Source organism: Chaetodon auriga, chromosome 2 (genome assembly GCF_051107435.1).
Source record: "Chaetodon auriga isolate fChaAug3 chromosome 2, fChaAug3.hap1, whole genome shotgun sequence".
Lineage (NCBI taxonomy): Eukaryota > Metazoa > Chordata > Actinopteri > Chaetodontiformes > Chaetodontidae > Chaetodon > Chaetodon auriga.
In genome coordinates, this window is record NC_135075.1 from 10,347,276 (window position 1) to 10,369,726 (window position 22,451).

General features: G+C 39.9%; 1 protein-coding gene across 1 annotated transcript in view; it reads right to left on the reverse strand.

The window, feature by feature from the left end:
* Window positions 1–22,451, reverse strand: part of slc2a9l2 (solute carrier family 2 member 9, like 2) — a 98,911-nt gene that overhangs the window by 68,930 nt on the left and 7,530 nt on the right. Inside the window, exons 4-6 of the mRNA XM_076753398.1 lie at window positions 15,051–15,211; window positions 9,301–9,425; window positions 8,236–8,381 (exon numbers count right to left, since the gene is read on the reverse strand). Of these exons, the coding sequence (XP_076609513.1) occupies window positions 8,236–8,381; window positions 9,301–9,425; window positions 15,051–15,211 (432 nt within the window). The remainder of the gene's footprint in view (window positions 1–8,235; window positions 8,382–9,300; window positions 9,426–15,050; window positions 15,212–22,451) is intronic.

The window sequence follows — 22,451 nt, forward strand, 5'->3', positions numbered from 1 at the left end:
ATTCTGTTCTAACATCATTATCTAACTTCCATTCTGACAGTCAGGCATGTCCCAAAAAAGAATGATTGATTAAAGAGGTTTACAGCATGTAGATGTAAAGTATAAGGAGAACACTGGCAGAAAGTGAGGTGTCATAATCCAACGTTCACATAGAATACCTACAGTAACAATCAGGTAAGACTGTTGCTATTATGAATACACATGATTGACTTGACAATTGTAAGGTAAATGAAAAGTGATCATTTATAGCTGCAGAAAAGGGTCATGGAAAGTGTACCTTGTGAAGGGCACACATGTACTTCTCTACTTCATGCACACGCGCACGCGCGCGCACACACACACACACACACACACACACACACACACACACACGCACTAAATGCATGCCTAATGGTGTCTACCAGTAGTTGCTTTTAACTGGGCCAAGCTCAGTGAGCCAGGCTGTGTCTCCCCTCCGGGCACTGATCATCCCTAGTGATAAAAGAAACCACAGCTCTGAAAGCCCCGCTATGACTTAGAGTAATACTCATTTACAGTAAACTAAACAAAGCAGACAAATCGTTTATTGCTCTGCAGTTTCTCCTCTCAGTTATCTCCTCTGAGAATGCAGAGGCTGCAGGATGTCAAAAATGTGATTGCACAAAAGCAAAGGATGAAACACAACTTTGTCGTTTAGAGCTGAGAGGAACGAAACAGAAGCCTCGGCTACTGTCACAGAAGGACCATCACAAAGAGACGGGGATCAGTGTGAAGCTGTACCTTCTCAGATAGAGGTATTGGAAATGTCAGGTGGTCCACACCTATGATGTATCCAATTATACAACCAAATATTATCTGTGTTAGGTCAGTCTTAATTACTTTACCTTTTCAGACCATGTCTCAAGTGAGAAAGGATCCTGCTCCATACGAATATTTACTAAGTTCAGCGGAGGCATTAATTGTGAATCACAAATGTTTATTTCCACAGAGGGTGGTGAGAATGAATTCGCTGTCACTCACCGTCAGCTGGTTTGAGACTAATGCATGATGGATAACAGGGTGCATCAACAAAAAAAAAACCTTCAGAATACCTGATATTTAAATGTTTTGTTACCCTGGAAGAGCAATTAAGTGGTAAGCAAATAAGCATTTTTCTATCAATCCAGTGATGCATGAGGCATGCCAAAGGATTTAAAACGTAAAAGTATAAAAATGCACCAGATAGATTCCCAAGGGGAAGGAGCAGTTATTCCCTTGATACTTTTTTGTAGTCGTGTCTCAGTAGCCTGCCCATTACCTGAAAGATTTCCCTGGAGTTACTGTATGTCTGTAAATATGATAACCACAACACCCCTTCCACATTTAATTCTCATAAAATGAACACCTTGTTGGTAAAAGCCTCACATCAGCAGACTCTAAACCCTTGGAATTCTATACAGGTGGAGCTGCCAGGATCAGAGAAAGCCCATCATCCCTCTGCCTGTAGCTCTTTGGAATGAATGTCACCTCCTCCGGCAGCCTGTTTTTCTGATGCTCTGTCAGAGGAGCAAATTGACATTTGGCCCTAGCAGCCGTATGCTGTCCTATTCTTAATATATTAAAGCAGCGCTCCTTATAGATAGTGGAACTGGTATTCACTGGGATTCACACTTTACAGAAGGGGTTAATATGGTTTACTAATTTACCTTAAGCGGTTTTAGTATATGAAATGACAAAGTGAAAACAATGTGTCATAGGAGTCGCTTGCAGTGATGAACATACAGAGAATCATCACTTGAATCTGCAGCTCCCCTCGACTCGATGAAGTAGCACGTTTAAGCTCATTGTTTAGCTGTTCAGTCCGCAACTTTACTGCTCAGGTTCACTCAAATATCTACAAATCAACTGTACACTACCGGCTCAGCACTGAGCAGACAGACACAGGTAGCAACTAGCTGGTGGACTAGTTAAAAATTGAGCTGCTGAAGAGCCAAATATTTCCTCAGGTGTTGGTAGAGACCCAAATTGAGCTAAAATAGAATGAATATTGAACTTACATTCATCAGGTGGACAGACAAAACTGCAAATGAAGAGTAATGTTGCTTTGTAACTGCTGGATGTGTAAAATAAGCAGTGATGATGTGTCAAAATGTTTGCAACTTTTTTTTCCGCTGCCCCCAAGAGGCCAAAAAAAATCACTTACAACTATTCATTTGATATTATGTGACTGTGTAAAACAATGGCTTCTTTTTTATAGTTTCATTTCAGATATACTTGAACGTTTATTAGAAATTCAATCTGACCTCCGTTCCGACTGAATTACAGAAACGAAGTGTATCGCCTTGTCTTCATTATTTGCAAACACCACAGACATTGCTGCACCTTTACAGTTAAGAGCCATGTGGCAAAAACACTGAATGCTAAGCTACTCTTGTGCTGATTGTATCCTATGTGTGAATATACAGAATATTGTATGCTGTACTGTGAAATTGCAGACTGAAAGCATACACATAGACAGCACCTAAAGGCACATATCAAAGTCATTTAGAATACCATACTACTCTGCTCTCTGACACGGTGTGACAACCATCTAAAAGGAATTGCACTACAGTGACAATCCCCACAAACAACAATCCATCAATGTTTTTGTCCATTTACACAACCCTCTGAAGCCAAAGGCATAGGCATAGGGTATGGAATATAGATACAGGCACATTAAGGCCGCTGATCTGACCTCTAACCTTACTGGCGTAAGCTGCATTTGAAGCCTGCTGATGAGTTCACTGTCTCAGGAGAGTTCAGTGACAGACTGGCTAAAAGCCTGTTCCTGCCGCACTGCTGGAATAAACATGTGTCCCTACTAGGAGAAGGTCAGTGGCTAAGCATGAAGGTTAGAATAATTATCATTTGTCAAAGCTTATCACCATTTTGCACCTCACGACAAGTGGCATCTTGTGTCGGCTCCGATTAACAGAAGCCTCTTCTGAGAGGTTTGAGTCTCATCATCAAATGCCATCAAATTATCATCAGATATGTCACATATGTCTGTGATGCCCTTGTCAAATGACAAGGAAACGGGCTGTCCTGAGGTGTCTCACAGGGGTGATATGAATACATAGCGATGGCTGCATGAAAATACGCAACTCCATATGATATTTATAAAGGTGGTCTGCAGGTCAAAGTGATAGATGGGACAAAACCAATACTTATAAATTAAAAATGAGTACCCGCTTGCTCGGAGCTCGGACATGATGCCCATGTGTAAATGTCAGTGCAAAGGGACAGTGGAAGAAAATAGGAGAGGAGAACATAGTCAAATCTTCTAAAAATAAAACCAAGAACGAAGGGATTCACAGCTCCAGCTATACATCAGGGTCCAAACAGTTTCGATTTTTTCCTTCACTGAACTTGAAAGTTAAAGTGAAAATACACATTGATTTCGGGAAGAATACATTTTGTTCGGAAAAAATTGTACTTTATTTCTGAGGAGTCAGACATCAAAGTCAAGTAGCTTAAAAGGTGACAGTCAAGGCATGGGTTTATGGAAATCATGTAAAAAGGAGCTTCATCCAGTATTTACCAGCTTAGGAACACAATTGCTCCTCTTAAATCATTATTGTTGGAATGAAAGCAAGTGCGCTGCTGGAAATATGAAATACTGTGTTATGCACGTTACGCCACAAGAGTGTAAGCCCCAAACAGCATGTGGCTGAGGCTTTGAAGTATGTTATCATATGCAAATAATTTCAGAGACAAACACAGATGCTGTACATGCCATCTTGTCGCAGCAGGTATGCAGAAATGGCTGTTATGTACTGGTGCGCCATTCTAAATCCCATTCACATAACTCACCAATACAAAGTCAAGAAGAACAGACCCACTCACCACAATTCATTCATCAAGCTAAATTAAGTATGTGCTGATGTTGAGAACGGTGCTTTCTGGTGCTTGCAATTCCTCAGGACCAGCAGAGAGCTGACACCCACTATCTTTGCAACAATTATACTATTTTGCTATTTTAACAGCCACATTAGCCAAATTTACAACAGTAAGAGCCAGGTAAGCATTGTATCATCTACCTTCCACTGGAAAACACAAACATGTGTCAATATTTTTTCTGATTATGTCATTTATTATTAAAACCAGGGCTTAAAAATCCTCTTAAAACCTCAATTTACTGACTGGTTTTCAGCAGTTAGGCAGGTATATCAAGCATAAATAGCTTATTATGTAAATGTATATTAGTGTCAGCTTGACATTCAGTGTCTTGGCTTTGCTCTCCAACAGTTTACTTGTATTTCAGTACTCACTAGCCGCTATCGCCACTGTTTGCATGATTTTAAATAGTAATGAAATTGTGCTCACTCAAGAACAGAGAAGCAATTTCCCGCTATAACACAGCTTTCATACAGAACTAACTGTTGTCCAATACAGTGTACTGTGTGAATTAGTGTACATGCTTTTGGTGTAACCCTAGAAGAATAGCAACAGGAATGTGGGGTCATCCTTGGATAATAAGCCCCATTTATGCAACAGATCACCTCCTCCAACCAAACACACACAACTGCCAAAAGATAGACCTGCATGCTTTATTGTAGGAAATTAATTTAAGAGTAAATGCATCTAGCCATTCATTTTTTTAATACAGGGCCAAGAGAGTAGATAACATTTCCTCTAGGGCAGTGTTTCCCAAACTTTTTACAGCCCCGTACCCTTCACTCATTCAACCTTCCTCAAGCTACATACCCCCATCCCCCCAACAAATATTGTATATGTATAAATGGCCAATATATAAAATCCACTTGAACTTGTGAAATACTCACTACAGGTTCATGAGAGGGGGTGCTTGAGTCAATGAACCTGTATTAAAAAATGCACATAATGGGTTAGGGTTAGCCCTTTACCACCACCTATTTATGTGAGAATCAAAGTCTTGACAGCCCAGTGCAGGGTATTCTGTGCACTCTCCTATCCCGAAATCTGGCAGAGAATTCTGATTGAATTCATTTTTCATGCATGAGGCTCTCCTGTTTGACTCATCAGTTTCAAAGTAGCCATCCCACAGAGATGCATTAATGTTGCGTTCGACATTATGTGTCACATCAAGTTCATTTGCACATGATGATGGGAAGAATTTGGTTTTGTTGTCAATCATTGCTCTTCAACTTCTTGAATTGGTCACAAACAGGCCCTGTAATCCGAGATTAAGTTCATTCAGAGAAAAATATCCCCATGATAAGATAGCCATCATGAACTCACCATGAAAATGGTCAGACAGGTGAAAACTGTGGTCAATAAAGAACATTTTAAACTCATCTTTCAGTTCAAAGAAACATGCCAGTACTTGATAACCATTGCAAGTACATCTGCAGTAGTCTGTCATGGCTGGTGCCAGCAGAACGACGGGAACGCAAGGAATAGGACCCAAATGCAGATGATTAAAGCAGAGCTGAGGCAGTTCAATGATTCATTGCACAAAATGAATGTACAAAGGCTTATGGGATAGTGAGGCAGGCAAGGGTCAAAAGCAGAGAAGGTAGCCCAAACAGACAAACAAATCCGACAAGGAGCAGGCAGGAATCAGAAGTCCATAAATCAAGCAAAAGATCAGATATACAGTTAGGGAATAGACAGAAGTATGGAACCAAGACATGACGCACACAGAAACACAACATAATAATCTGGCAAATAACAAAGAAAGTAGACCGGTATATGGTGGGGAGCGGGCAGACTCGGCCAGGTAACAGCAGGACAGATGAGAAGTGGGAACAGGGGTGTAGATGAGGAACGGAGGGAAAGCCCGAGGACAGAAAGGTAGAGAGGTGGACCATAGCAGGCCTGCTGAGCAGAGGAGAGTACATGGCCTGAGAGAAGCAAGCAGGGGCTGGAGACAGGGACCGAGAACAGTGTGGAGGACTGAGGATCAGACTGTGACATCGCCTTAAAATGTTGATGGCCGCTGCCCATTTCACTGCATAATGCGTTAAATATGCAAGAGTTCAGGGCCTGGCTTGAACAAAGTTCACCAATTTCACTGTAGTGCCCAAAATATCCCTCAAAGGTATATTTGGGTAGATAAATTTTATAGCTAAAATAAACAAGGAGATATGGCAGCCCTGTTTCAGACCCCTTTGGAAATATTATTCATTAGTTCCCATTTTCAATTATTATGTGAGGATTTTATCTAATAAATTATGGATGAGCCAAAATTAAAATAATGCAAACATGTAGAAAAAGTCCACTTGTAATCAATCAAAAGCTTTTCAAGATCTCCAATGAAATAAATGATGTGAAAAAATACAGTTTTAATGCAACATTTAGCGGGACACTTGGCCAGGATTTTAGCATCATAACACTGTAATGTGATATGCATCCAGTCTTTGAGATTTGTATATTGTCAGTTATGTTCCTGTGTTAAAAACAATCATTTTTCCTGAATCTATGCATTATTAAAACATGCCAACACAGGAACTTTAATGTAAAGATAAAAGGTCTGATACAAGTGGTATCCCATCCAGCTCTGGCCTTTTAAAAGCTTTAAAAGAGTTGAGTGCCAATGACAGTGCAGTATTTCAGATCTTTCTTTAACTGTTAACTGGAGTCGGGTCATCGGGATGAAAGATTCATTATTGGTTTTCAAAAGTGGAACTGGAGAATGAAATTAAATTAAATCTAACTGAAATATTAAATGAAAACATTTTAGAAAAACATGTATGTTCATCTCTTGTAAAAATCCTTGAGGTTGGTAAAAACAATATTATCTATTGAGAGTTTTGTGAAATTGCTGAGCTGTGTTGGATAGTTCATGGAGAGTTTAGTACATCATAGTTGTTTTTCCATCCCTTCTGCTTTATCTTTATAGAACGTTTGGCTTGATTTGTCTTTCTAAATATGTTTCTAAATCTCTTTCCTTCTATTAGAATTATCATCCATTACCCTAAAGAGATGTTTTTCTTCCTTTTCCTTGAACAGTAATAAATGACAGTAACCTCTTAAGTCATATTTAAAGGCATGCATCACCAGAGGGTTTGCTGAAAAAAGTCCTCTTTGTGACCTAAATGAAATCCTGCTCTTCTGATAATAACTGATTTATTTTCCAATAACCAGGACCTCTCCTATGGTCAGAGGTAATCATTTCTATTCCAGTATGGTTTTGATCTGAATGTATTTTATCCCTAATAATAACTTTGGTAATTTGAGTCATTTCAGATTAAATGAAATCAAACAGTAGTCTACTCTGCTTGCCTAGTCTAGTGTTCACCAATAAAGCCGTCAAAGTTAAAGCCGTCCATTTTATTATCTAAACCTGGTTTGAAGTAGACCTCTGTGTTTTATTTTCTTTGTTGTGCTATCTACTTGTGGAGGAGTTTTTTATTTGTTTCAGTTCTCTTGTCACCTCAGGGTTTGACTGACCTACAAAGGTTGATATTCCACAGACTCCCCAGCAGTTTGACAATAATAATGAACTTCTCCAAAAGTTTATGTGTTCATGTCACGGTTTCATTTGGACTCACACTGTCATATCTGACCGAATGGGACGGAAACGCTGTACACAAACTCGAGTTTCAGTTTTCAGTTGTATTCATGCAAGTCCAAATTGATGTGTTACAGCTCCTTGATATGACATGTGTTTACCTCTGACCATACCCAGCAGCGTATTAAGCATTGCATTGTGCTGAAAATGTTTCTGTGTGCAAGAAGGCACTTTTTTCTGCTAGACAGTGCTAAAAACAGGGATTCAAATGGTGGAATGGTTTCAACACATGTTCTGTCTTAGATAAATAAGCTTCCTGACAGCAGTTTATTCTTTCCATCTGAAATGAATCCCTTTTATTATTCAAACAAAGAAGAATCTGAAGACTGATCATAAATCTTCTTCTGTCACCTTTACTGTATGTTTTTCAGGCGGAAAAAGTGACTCTGCAGCAATAGATACCGTATCTACAACTAATGGACTCCCACTTTACTAGCAGTCAAGATCTAATGTTGAGTCCGTACAAATGAACCACCAGCAGCATCCACAGCGGCTGAATTCTGGAGGCAATGCAGAAAAGCTTTTCAGATGCAGCACCAGTATGATTGTTAGAAATTCTCTCACAACATACAGTCAGTAAATCTTGACAGTCTTTTCCGGGCTCCACTCTGTTGTCCCAGTTTGGATTTTCTGATGCCATTGATAGCGTAAATCTAAATTTCAGCCTTCAAAATGTTCTTTCAAAAACCTATGCAAGCAACGTCACAAATACTACTTCCTTCTTAATCTCTAATGACACTGACCTGACCCAGCAGCTCAGGCAGTCCCATCACTTGTCCTGTGAACACTCCCAGGCAGATCAGGATGGAGTTGAACTGGCCAATGGAACCTCTGATCTGTTTTGGCGTAATCTCTCCCAGGTACATGGGAAGCACGCTGAGAGCGATGCCTGTCAAAGAAAAACTATGTATTAACATCTTTAAATGGATCTTGCAATGGAAAGGACAAAAGGCAGACTCAAATGTGACTTTTAACTCACACAAATGCTTGGAATTCTGGAGGGATGCACTGACATGACTGTTTTTTCGATGATACCATAAAATAATTGGCTGCTACATATGGGTACAGCTGTGGTACCAGGAGAAAGTATCCCTCCATGTTTCTTTTATCTTTAGCCTTAAGCTGTAAGCCTGAATGGTGTCTGAATCTCTTCCTCCATCTGTATCCATTTTCCCACAGAAACACACAAGCACAGACAAACCAACAGCCGAAAACCTGCACTGACTGTATTCAACATGCAGCAGCAGCTGAGAACTGTCTTGAACTGTGTGGTAACATTATGGGCACACAGATGACCTGTGTGTTAGCAGTGGTGGAACATTTAATCCTCACAACAGAGTGAGATGAATGAGCACTGATGTTAAACTCTTCTTCCATGACTAAAGACGTGCATGCAGAAGGGAAAGTCTGACCTGTAATCAACGTCTCATTGCTTATTGATCATCAGTGCAGTGTTGTTTGTCAAGTAAACTATCCTTGGTCCCTGTCAATTTCCATAGATTTGTCTTTTAGATGTTGTTACAGGCCTATATCAATCTTTTGGGTTTGCATCTTTATAATTTCTTTTCATTTAGAAATGAATTTAACTTTTTTGATCTCATTTGATGCTGCAGATTCTTTTTAATATACAACTGACAGTGTTTCTCTGGGTAACGATGATTAAGAAGAAGAAACTTCATATCTATGTTCTGGGAGCTTCAATAGGCGACATTCAAGGGAGCGCAAGTGCAATGTTAAGCACCCACACAGATACATTTTGTTTAGTTGTTTAATTTGAAAATACCGTTGAATATAAATGAAACACTTACCAGAGTCAAACCCCATTATAATCCGGCCAATGATGAGCATCTCAAAAGATTTTGCCATCTCACCCAGCGACAGCATCACAGCGGCTATTATAGCAAAGCTGTTATTCAGCAGCAAGGTTCCCTTTCTGAAGTCAAAAAGAGAATATGGATGGAAAAAAGAGAGAAGAGGCAATTTCAGCTGAAAACATTAACATCATAAGCAAAGGTTTTCAAGATCCTAAACGAATTTCATATAAATCATGAGTTCATTCACTTCAATTCTATGTCAGAATGAGCACAATGATTTCTCTGTGATAAAACATTCAAATAGCAAAACCAATCACAGCCATCCAATCTAAATCCTGAAACATTTCAAGTGTTTGGAGCAAAAACTAGCAGAGTTGAGAATGTTCTCAAAAGGATTTATAAAAAAGCATAATTAAGAGTGGCATTCATGGCTTCAAGGGGATAAAGAGCAGATGTATACGAGTCGTCAGAGCCACCAAAGCAGAAAAATCAATATCTATTTCCAAGGGAGGCTGCTCACGACTGGTTGAAGCTTTATGTGGCCTTTTGTCTGAGGAAAAACGATTATCCCAATATACTTAGAACGGCTGAAAGATGTTTTGGGTCTTAAAAAATGAGAGAATAACAAAAAACGTCAATATACATAAATATGACCATCACCCTCAGGTCAGCAGTAGTATGCCAAATTAATCATGGGTTCAGTGTCACCCTCAGCACACAATTCACGTGGCATGTGTCCTTCACAGGACCTGAAGGCCAGGCTGAATCGCCTTCTCCTCACATTATTTTTTGGAGACGATAAAACAACAGCTCTCACCAAGTATTACTCACGTCCCTTCATTTGTACCAAAGAGATCGGATCATTCGCACGACATAGATCTTGTTGGTGGACTGATGAACCTTCAGATGATTTCAAAATGATCACAGAGTATCAAGAATGGAAAAGATCTGTGTTTTTGATACATCAGTGTCCAGAAAGCCTGTTGATTTACACTGCAGTAAAAACTAAAATAATCAATCAAAATGACAAGTTTTAAGTGCACACACACAGAGAGAGGTTCATTGTGCACATGCCTGGCATTGGTTGCATAAAATGAATTCTGTGTGTAATTGTTTGACAGCACGTAACATCACTCCAGTTTCACTGCAGATGAAACAGATGCTTCCTTCAGAGGTCTGTAATGAGAGTCACCAGAGTGAAGGAAAGCCCTGCAGAACACGGACTCTTACTAACTGTTGTGGATTAAAATGTTGGTAAGAATCACTCATTAATCTTTACTCTGTCTCGCTGGCTAATAAAGCTACAAGAGGAATTAAACTTTTTGGTTTATATTGTGGCACTGAGCCATCGACCTGCTCTGAGCAGGCGGGTGATGCACAATCATTCTTTGTACTGAGTACGCTCTGTGTATATATCTATATATATCTATAGATGTATACACATATAACTAAGTGCAGTCTCGGTCTTGTCTATATTGACACTCTGTCTCAGGCAGCACATGTATAAATCTGACAAAACTCTGCTGGGTAAAGAATTAAAGACTTGAAGCAAGCAGGGTTTTAAACACCGACTTGTTCTCAGTGTTAACACACTGTTGTGTGACATCTCCAGACATCGCAGTTTAAACAAAAGAAAAAAACACTTTCTTAACTTCACGGTCATTTTCTTTTTAACCAGTTGACCACTCTTTGAAATACTTTCCTTTTAAATTGCTCCATGTGTCCTCATCTGCTAATATATATTCAACTCTTCTCTCTGACGTCTGAATCTCAACCTTTCTCAGACATTCTGCAAAACTACCATCTGGCCCTCAGATGTCTCGCAGAGAATATGGAGGGAGAATGAATAATACGTTTCAGCCTAATCAGCACAGTGAGGATCGGCACTGAGAAACCCAAGGTGAATCTTAAGGGCATCTTAATTTTCTCAAATGACTCCGAATAAAAGCTTCATAAGTCTTTCCCTGTGCAGAGAGTGACAACCTCATCATTAGTGGATAATAGATTCTTTTGAACATATATTATTCCAGAGCACTGAGGTGATTTTGTCACTGCTGGAGTCTGTCCATGGGGGAAAGAAGGGCCTACAGTTCTGCAGCCCTGCGCCAAGGCGGTGAAACGAAGCTAGATCTAAACCCAAGAAACTCATCACACTGGCAGCGAGATTGATCTCACTGTGGAAAACAAGTTGTCAAACCACTGCTGCTCAGTCTGAAGCAAATTATTACAATTCATTACATTTATGTGCCTAGAAAACATGCATCAACACCGTGAAGCTTCATCTAGTGAAAACACAAAAATCCAGTATACCTCAAACAGATGATGCTGAAAACAACAAATTCTTGTTCTTAATGTCAAACTAGGTCCACTACTGCAGCTGGTAAGATAGGAAGTGAAGTGTAGTTCATTGTAATGAGCACGAGACACAAAATGATCCCAAGTGGTCGTAAGTGCACTATAGGATAAATGTCAATACAGAAAATGGGAGGCCGGTACAAGTCCTACCTGCATTTTCCTCTTTTCTGTTTTTGGTGAGTTGTGATTCACCAATTGAGCAAATGTTTCATGACAAAAAATTATTATAATGTACACTAAAGAAACATGGGGCTAATATGTGGGTTGTTTGAGTAAGACTTGTCAGAAAAGAAGATTATACATAAATTAATAAAACCTTAAAGGCAAAATTTAAAGCCCCTCTCTTCAGTCAGTCACCTCCATCTTCCCCCATGCCCATGCATTCCCTGCCGTCATTGCCATTCTCTGTTCATCCGCCCTCAGACATTTCCAGCTGACCAAGTCACCTGACTCTCACATCCAGCCCCTCCCTCCTGCCCTTGAGTTATCAGACCTTTCTCACCTGTTTCTACTACCTCTGTTCAGCCCTGCAGGCCATATACCAGCCCATTTCCTCCCTCGGTGAACGGATCATCAAAGTTGCCGTGTGCTTTGTACTTTTGCATTCAAGCCACCATAACCTGAACTTTACTCTGACTCTGTACTCAAACCTGAACCTGCCTGCCTACCTGCGCCTGAGCCTACCTGTTAGTACATTCATTATGGCAATAAAACACTGAACGATACTAATCTGTCTGCATCTGGGTCCAATCACTGTGGCCTCACACTCACCAACTGTGACAGGTGGGTCATAAGCAAACAACCCCACAACTCATCAGATTTTGATTGAAATGTTGCCAAACTCTGACAGGTGCACAGAAATATGAAAAATTACCTATAAGCCAATGAGAAAACCAAGGGCAAATTCAGACATCTCTCATGTGAAATGAAAAAAAAATCCCATTACTCATAGTCAGAAGCTGATTGAGAAAACAGGTTTTCGGTGTGTTCGGCATTTAGAGAAATCACAGCATCATTGATTCATCAATTAGTTCAGCTAATTGGATCAGCTTCTTCCAGTCTCAACAAACATTGATCATTCTCAGATTCAGCAACGTTTTTTTTTTTTTTTTCTGCATAGCTATTATTGATTTACGTAGTCTCAACATGTATCTCCTGCTGTAGTTCTTAGGGCCAATGACCTACTGTTGTTCTGTAGTAGAAACCGATGGCAAATCCATAAAAGTAAATTACACTACCCCAATCCCAACGGGAATCCCTCGAGAAAAGTAACTCTGGCTAGTGCTGTGCTGTTTAATAGTAAGTGCCAATGCACAATGTGAACTCCTACACTTCCTGCACTGAGCTGGTGGTCGCAAACAATGATTTAGAGAGTGTCAGAGAGAGGAAGAAGGTGCATAAGGTATGGAGGGTAATAAAAAAAAAGTAAGAACTGAGTGCCTGACAAAGAAAACAAAGAGCATATGGCAAGATTGTCTCCTTAGCTCCAAAAGAGGAAGCATTGCACTTTCAGCCAGACAATGAAAAATGTATGTGTAGTATGTCACACACTGGGATGAGGATAAATCTTGCCATGTTTTTGGACCACGCCAGGAAAAGCTGCAGGGAAACAGTGCAGTGTTTCTCCTGGAAGGTTTCTTTAACAGCTTCTAGTAAAGCACATCACCCTTAAGAAGTGCATGCAAGCCTAGCTTTATCGCATTACGACAGTTATATACTGTGTGTTTGTATATGATGGGAATACAAATGCGCGCGCGCGCACACACACACACACACACACACACACACACACAGGAAATAAATATTCAATACGTCAACCATTTTTCATTAAACATATTTCCACTGCAGCTGTTCACAAGAAATTGAGACCATATGTCGGTATTAGCTCAATAAAACAGATAAAGAAACTGTTACATTCCAATCCATGAAAAAAATTATGTGCTGTAAAGTGGACTGAACACACAGTAATTGAAATTCAATTAATACTTGGCTGGAGAAGCCATTGACAAGCTTCAAGGTGCTCACTGTCTGAAGGAACTAATGTGAAGGAACTCAGTGTTCCGCTGGGATTTTGGTCCATTCTTCAGCACAGTCTTTAAATCCTGAAGTTTCCAGGGGGGAATCTTCATCTTCAGCCCCTTCCGCAAATGTTATATTGGAACCAATTGACCGTCTCCTTTGCTGTATGTTTTGGATTATAGTCCTGCTGGAAAGTCCAGCCATATCTCCTTATCATCCTGGTGGATGGCGACAGATTCTTCAAGATTTCCCAGCACATGGCACTTTTCATTTTCCTCTCGATCATTTGGTCTCGATCATGATGCTTCCACTTCTGAATTTCGCTGTCGGTATAGTATTTTTAGGGTCACAGGGCTAATTCTCCTCCACATGGCGCATCGTATTGTTGCCAATGATCATTCTTCCAATACTCTGCAAGCTTTTCCAAATGTTGTGAAGCAATCTTCAAACAAGCCTCAACATAACTTTTCTTCAGTTATGGAGTTTCCTTCCTATGTTGTCTTGTGTATCTCTGATCTAACTTTAATGGAACGTAAGTGATCATATTTGTCTGTAAAATGTCTGAGTGTTCTTAATTTCTCATCACCGTCTTGTCTTGTGTAAATGCAGTACTTTTGTCTATCCTGTAGAATGCTGACTCCATTTTTCCAATCAGATAGTCAATTAGTCATTTAGATCTACACATTTTGATCTGATCCTCTGAACTGAAACTGTAACAGAACAGGTTACCATTGTGACAAGCCACAGCTAAAAGTCAGCAAGCATCAGGTATCAGAAAGCCTGGGTTGAATCAAAGTTCACTGGCTAATCCGCTGGTCAATTTTTATGATTCAGGTCCCATGACCGATACAACTGTAGGAAACAGTTCTGTGTTACATGAACAAGATTTGATCATAAGTGCAAGTGAGTCAACCAAGCAGCAACCTCTGGGAATGAGAAATGAAGCCAACACAGAAGTGCAAAAAACTGCAGTTCCACCAATGGCCACTTGAGGATCTCCATATTAAAATGTCCAAAGCTAGAGCAGAAATAAACATGTTTACAGCCTGGTATAAAAAAAAAAAAGCCTGGTTTCTATAGGTGATTTCCCTGATCACTACAGCTGTACAGAGGTGAATTTTTATATAGCTCACTTGTTTAGATTATATTGTGGCTTAAACGTATGCATAATTATAGGCATGGCTACTTTGCTCCACCCATGCTCCACCTCTTTGCCCATTTTTGAATTAGCCAGGAGTTTGGCAGAGTCAGGCACTGCCTAGATGGCTAACAGCCAGAGCCACCGTCATTGAGCTTCACAATGGCTCTTCAGGGACCTGTAGCAACGGAGACTATGTCCATGTTTTACACAGTGTATGGTGTCAACTCACCTTCCCAGTACTCTGATGAATAAAGAGACAGACAACGCTCCGAGAAGGCCTCCGATAGCAAATATGGACACTGTGACTGACCACAGCAGGGTGGATGTCTCTGCTGAAATGGGCTTCCCATATCTCTCAACCCATGTCTTATTGTAGAAAGTCTTAATGTACTGCAGTAGAGGAGAAACACAGGAGAGAGACATCTTTAATTTATCATTCATCATTTGAAAGACTAAAGGCTAAATTATTGCACAGCTCCCATTTTTCATGAAACTTTAAAGGGCAAAACCCACAGTCCAAATGTAAATAAAACAGTAGTTCCAGTATGACAGAATTAATGTACACCATGTACTATAGTAAGTGTATCACACCTCAGTACTTGCGAGCAGGCGACAAACAAACATTTACAAGTAGGCTTCATGATCCAAACTGATATAAATTTTTTTCCTGCGTAGCGGCGTTAATAATTCCACTTGCCAATTCTTACTGTCCTGTTAATGTAAATTTGCACTGATTTAAATTTATTATTGATCACTTGTTTGTTTCATGTTGTGCTATGTATTTTATTATTTTATTATTTGTTTACTCTGCCTGATAGTAATGATATTACCACAGAGGCTAAGGGTGAAATGAGTGTAGCGCCCTCTGCTGGGGCCCTGCAGACTTGGGGCGGTGCACCCCGTACGTAGGTAACAGTCTGTGAATGCTATCTCTGTGGTAAGTGTGCATTTTATCAACTCCGTAAAAATACAGAGATATTAACTTTGTTTTATGGCTAAAAGTGTGGTTTCTGTACCGTGTATGATGACTTAAAGCCTCCATCACTGGAGAAAATACTGTATGTTAATTTCGGCTGTGTTTTTAATTGTTTAAGTCACGTTATTGGGGGCAGCATGTGCAGTTGATTTGCTAGCTTAATTTCAGTATGTAAAATGTGTGGGTAGCTGCTAGCTAGAACCAAGTCAAACATATTTTTCTTATTATGTTTTTGTATTTTAGCATTTTTGAGAAGTCCATGTGCGAGACTGACTGTGAGGGGTTACTTCTTCCACCATCAGGTATGCAGTATGTGTGTTTAGTAGCAGAAAATCACTTTTGGTGTTTAACATTGAAATAAATCATCAAATCATGTCACAGACTGTATTAACTTAATTGCAGACTCAAAATTTCCCAACTTCAAACTAAGTGACTGCATTAAGGAAATTAATACTGAATTAATGCTACAATAGGGCAGTGAATACGCCGTTCAAAAGTCTTGGCAACTGCCAGAAAGCACTCTAGCTTTGACTGAAGTGTCCTTCATCATGGATGAATCTGTCAGTTCAAAAGCATAGAAAACGAAATTGTTGGTTTTGTTTGGTTTTGTTTTTGGGGTATTTTTTGCAACCATGTTCCATTGTCTTTTCCAGCAGACCGTGGTTATGAAATTCAAAGTTTAAGAGTCATCAAATCACTGAAGACAAAACAGTATCAGGTAAAATGCTGGCACACAATGGGGAGCATGTGCTGTTTGTGCTCCTGGCAGCACTAAAAGCAGAGGAGTCAGTCATTGTCAATGTTTGCGGTACTTCAGGAATGCTAAGGCTGTCCTTGCAGGCTTCAGGCTGAACAACTCCAAGTGCATAATTTGTTTAGCATTTGGCTGAAAAGGTATTTTTGATTTGACTTCAGAGTTCTGGAAACACCACCGTGTGTGAAGCACCCTTTAAGTTGGAACACCGTCAGGGCTTGATGCAGTGTACCAAGTTCGATAAAAATGTATTATTTTTGGTTCTTTGAGCTGTATTTTTTCGGCAGAGAACAGAAACTTGAGGGACTTTGTGCATTTTTACATATTTATTTCTCAACAGGCTCACTTCACACACACCCTTTTGGTGTGCCTCCCTTTGAATTAGATAAACAGCCTAAACCCAAGACCTTGAGTCTGTATCTCATTTTCCACTCTAACCTGAACACCAAAATAGTGTCCTGATCCGCAACCCTGAAGGGATTGAAGTGAGTCTTTGTCGGGTACATGTGAAAAGCTAATTAGAAACCCAGTTCAGGCAAAGAGTCTCGCTGGGTAAATCCAGTTTGCTTAAAAAAATCAGATAGTAACAGCAGTATCCCAGGTTATAAACCTGGTGGCTAAATTCCTATCCCCTCGCCGCTGATTGGAAGTTTCAAATGAGGAGTTTGTGAATAGTCAGAATATTTTCATTGGCATCTCATACAGACACTGAAGGATCCCTTGAGACACAGCAGGCTTTCCACTAACTCTAATGTAAACCCACCCGTGGCAATATTAGACCCTCAGATCAAGGTAGCATAAAGAGCGAAGACAGGACTGAACCAGGAGACCATGATTCAATTATTTTGTATGAACTTTGTGAGGACAGTGGGAGCAGTGGAGGACCCCGTAGAGAGGAGCCGCCACTTACTTAATGACCAGCTCGTGTTTCTGGTGAGCAACATGAACTGGAGAATTAGCTTAGACTTTTACAGGAGTGATTGAATTAATGAGAAATGACTTGGCATCAGATTGATGAGTTAAGCAGGTAGGGATTGCAAAAAAGACTAAATGAAAATGGAATATTTGCACGTCTTAAAGCTCTAGAGTTGGCGCAGTCTAATGAAAATGTTTTAATCTTAAACAACTCAATTATTCCCTTGCATTAATGGCACATAGATTAAATTGATAAAACTGAGAAGTTGCTGAACAGGTGAAACTCTGAACACAAAAGAATCTGCAGCATCATTTTTGTGCTATTTCCTGATAACGATTGATTTTAGAAGATACAGGAAGATCTCTGTCCAGAGTGTCTGTTCAAACTACTGCAATTTCTACATGCTTTCCCAAAGCAGCCTTAAGAGTGAGTACACAAACATGCCGTTAACAGCTTATTAAAATTGGCTGTTTGTGGTGCCAAGGATGATGAATATACTTCAAAGGACTTTTGCTCATTTAGCTGCATGTACTCCATGTTATGTTTTTAAAATACATGCGTCACATCAACAAAAGCATTTAAATATGTTTTTTTTATATACATACATATATATATATACTTGGAATAGGTCATTACGAAACAATGAGTCATGTATAGTCAACTGCCTTCTAATCATATTTATATTTTAATAGTCACTTTTATCTGGTGGAAGTCACTTAAAGACAGTAAACTTGGTTTGATTTTCCTGCTGCTCAAGGCAGACGTTTAGGCACATTCTGAACCTAAAGTGAAGTTTCATGAATATGCATAACTTCTACTGTGAATGTTATTCTGTTATCATTTCTGACAGAAAGCAGCAGATTCATTATTGAATGTGCGTGCGTGCGAGTTTCACTCTATTTTCTTATTGATAAATGTTGACACATTTTACTGTGTACTGATAATTGTATATATCAATTATTATTGTATATGTTATTATAATAATTAACACCAAATGCCACTTAACACAGAACATTGGTGCTCATGATAAAAGTATGAACTAATAAAATATGTCATTTTCGGTTCCTCCTGCAGGTTCTGGAGTTTCCTAAGATGCTCTTGGCCTCCTGCAGAAGCACACATTAATCTATGATTACTTTGCGTCTTCAGTTATGACACTTTTGAGAGACTCCTCCTAAGACGGCTTGTAAGAAGGATTTTAAGATTATCTTAGCCTTAACATGCTTTTGGAGAAGCAGTTTTTGAGGGATTAGGCTAAGAAAAGAGTGGACTGAGATGTTAGAAATGAAGCTGGCAGGCTGATGGTGCAGTGTGAGATTCCGCCCTTTAGACATATATACAGTCAGCCTCTTTCAGTGAGTAATGACGCCCAAACCGCCTGTAAAAAGTTTGGAATCAAGATCAAAAGAAAATGCAGAGCTAATATCTTTACTGACAGCACAACATACTCACAGATGCTTAGGCAGTTTGTGCATTTACAGCTTTTACTGCCCATGAGCAGGTTGTTACTGAGAAATTGGAGGTCATTCATGTATAGTGTTTACCCTCAATAATCCCCCCCAAACCACTTGAGTACTGCTGCACCTGGGGCCAGATGCAGGGAAGATGAAGGAAAGAGTGGCACACAGCAATTCATCCACAAATGCTTCATGGTAAGTTATGATTGCGCACATTGGTTCGTGTTAAATAGGCCTTTACTTGCAGCAAGCTACTACATCACTAGTCAGTTAAAACTGACTGGGCTGCACCCACAGGCAATACGATCATTTCTTAGAAGTCTTAAAAGTTTCTTAGAAGTCTAAGTTGATCTTCCGTGAGAAGATTGAGCCAATCACAGCCAAGTTTGTAGATGACTTTGTAGATTTTATTTTATTACCATTACTGTTCTAGTTCAGGTCTAGTTGCAGGATGAATTTGGTTCCAGCAGCAGTGACTGCAGGCACACAGCATTCAGCTGCTGGTCGATGCTGGAGGAGATGCTGGCCGTATCTTAGCAGTGTGTTGCTGAAGTGCTTAGTAGAGGATCAGTCTCTTTCTTTAAAACTTGTGAAAATGAAAAGCAATTAGTTATACACATTTAATTGCTCTTGAGAAACAGGCATAGTTTGCTTTGCAAGAGAGTTGACCAGCTAAAGTTAGTCATCCCTCAGCCCCGTTTCCTGCTGTTCAGCCTTCTGGCTGGCTGGTTAGTCGTGACTTGTGTTAGATGGTCACTGTAGTCGAGGCAGAGAGGATCCTGCTGCTGTGTGATGTCAGCACAGTCTCATCTGTACTCATGCTGCTTCCTATGCACTGTGTCCAGAAATGCAGCTATAACATGTTGGCAGGTTCCTTTCAGCCATGGCTTCATTATCTATGTTCTCTAAATGAAAGAATTGCGGATATAGTTTCTTCATGTGAATTTATGCCCCTTAAAATGTTTGGGCAAAGCAGACAAGATTCAGCTCTACTACTACAGAAGAACTATTTGATATAAAATGTATAGTTCTCTACTCTTCTGCCCTGTAAATAATGTATATCACAGATATCACATTAGAGTAAACCTGAAGTGATCCCAGAGATCACACAGTTGTCAATTAGACTGACCGGTCAGAGCAGCCAGGTCTCCTCTCTTTCCCTTTCATCCTCCCATTGCTCACTTAATACACCTCACCAATCACGGCTAACATCGTGATCTCTGGTTTGCTCAAGTCGTGCACACAAGACCTAATGAAAAGAACCCCGCTGTTCTGTGACCACATTGTTCTCTCATGGCTTCAGTGAGTTCAGTATTTATTTTTTTTTTTTTTTTTCCAGATGTTTCTGTGGAAACAGAAAAAACACAATGAATCAAATTTTTGAAGATTCACTGTACAGTTTAAGAATGTTTTCCTGGTTATCTTCTTGCCTAAAGGGCTTTAGGAATCCAATCTCTGTTTGACTCTCCTGCTTTTTTCATTCCAGTATGTCAAGTTAGGTTAAAAAATATTGGGGAATTCCTGGAGGAATGGTCTAAGATACATATTTTGTAGTAATAACTCCAGTTTGACTCTGCCTAGGAACCCTGTCTACCCCCATTCTATATGCTTTTACTTGACTGTGAGACAAATGCCAAACTTAAAGGCCCTGAAAACAAAGTTTGTCAGTCAGCTTCTTACTTTGAGCAGTGGGGCCCTATATGAAGCTTGAACAGCCTTGGTTATTTTACATGAGAGAGTTCTCTGTGTTCTGATTTCAGCTGTGGTTTCTCACCCATATGAGTTCAAAAAGGTGACGTCATCTGCACACACAGTGAATTTCTAATGTTATTAAATCCATAAAACCTGCAGTGTGTTTTTTTTCTTGGCCACTCAGGGGCAGCAGAAACAAGTTGTGCACACAGTAATCACACATCTTCCAAGCTGATGTGGTGAACTTGCATATTTACACATGCACGAGTTCAGAAGCAACATTAGCATTAATAGCATATCTTAAAATAAAAATGTCCTGAGAGTTCTGATGGAGCTCAGCATTCACCTGTAGCAGCTGCTTTATTGCACAGAATTCCTCTGTGTGTAGCAGCTGACCTGTGTGGATGTGCGTCAGATCCTACTCAAAGCTGCTGCTGTGCCACATGGGTAAATGCGCACATCACTCTCAATTTAAAGACAAACGTATCGTTTCAGCTGCTGTGTGTTGCTGCAGGTGTTTGATAAATGCATTCATTCGGTGACACCTGAAAGGCATTATTGTCAGCCTCAGATGTCAATCTAACACATTTCAGACCTTGTGTTTCTTCTTTGTTTTGGGGATTTTTCTGCTCCTGCAGTGTTTGCCTGTTTGTTTCGTTTGTCTGGATTCAAGCTCCCTCGTTGTTCTTCAGCCTGTCTACCTTGGTGTTCATCATTTGGTCCTTTTTTGGTCTTTTAACACTGCCTGAGTCACATTAATAGCTGCATTTTGATGGACCTTTCAGTCCATCATGTTACAGATGCAACACTATAGAACAGCAGAAGAAGCAAAATACGTGAAAGCTGGTTTGTGATGTTGGAGCTGTGTGTGCACCTCTGCATCATGCTAAAGCCACGAAAACTGAATCTTTACTGCTCTCTGCAGTATGCTCCATGTTAAGCTCTGCTCTGTTGCATTAAAACACCAGTTTCCAGGACCAGAAACGTTGGGGGCTCAGCTCAAAACTTTCAGAGCTGAAGCAGCAGCGCTCTGCAGGACCTCAAGGATGGACAACGCTTCGGCACCTCGCTCACAGCTGCTGTGTTCAGTGTCGCTGTTGACATGAACTCAAACAAGACACAGTGGTTTTCAGTGAATGAAAAACATTCAGTGCATTTTGGAGTCGTTCAACTCTGAAAATTGAAGGGAAGAAATCTGCTTTCTTTCAGCTTTTTGGGGAGAACTGATGTGTAAGTTACAAATATTTCGGGGGACAATTTTCCATGTTTCATGTATTGGGTATTGGCTTTAAAAAAATACTATAAAAACAACACACAATTATATTTGAATTTTTATGGTACTTCTACTCCTTTATATTATTACATTAGTGCTTGCATTGACACTCAGAATGACTGAATCAATCAGAACTTCAGACAGAAGCAGTGACATCAATGAGGCTCTATTATATCTCATTCAGTGAAAGCTAAAATCCATTTTCTGCATTTTCCTACAACTTTGCCTGTACATGCATTAACAGCTGCAGAGCTGAGGGTTGTAAAGTTTGAATACTAATGAAATGACCTGTGGGGCATCTAATTACCTCTAAACAAACAGAAGGCCAGATTAAAAAGTGCGCCCTCGGAAAAAGCTGCGTCTCTTCCAGCTCAGCTGGACCGGTACATAAAAGCTTTTGAAAACTGCGTTTGAGTTTCACCAGTCAAAAAAGGATTTACAGACCGTGAAAACAGTTTCCCAATCCATCCTAAATGAGCATACTGAAGTTGCCATCCAGCTCATGTCTTTTGCTGACTGTACGAAAGTGTCACATTCAGCAATGTATTGTTTAGAAAGTTTA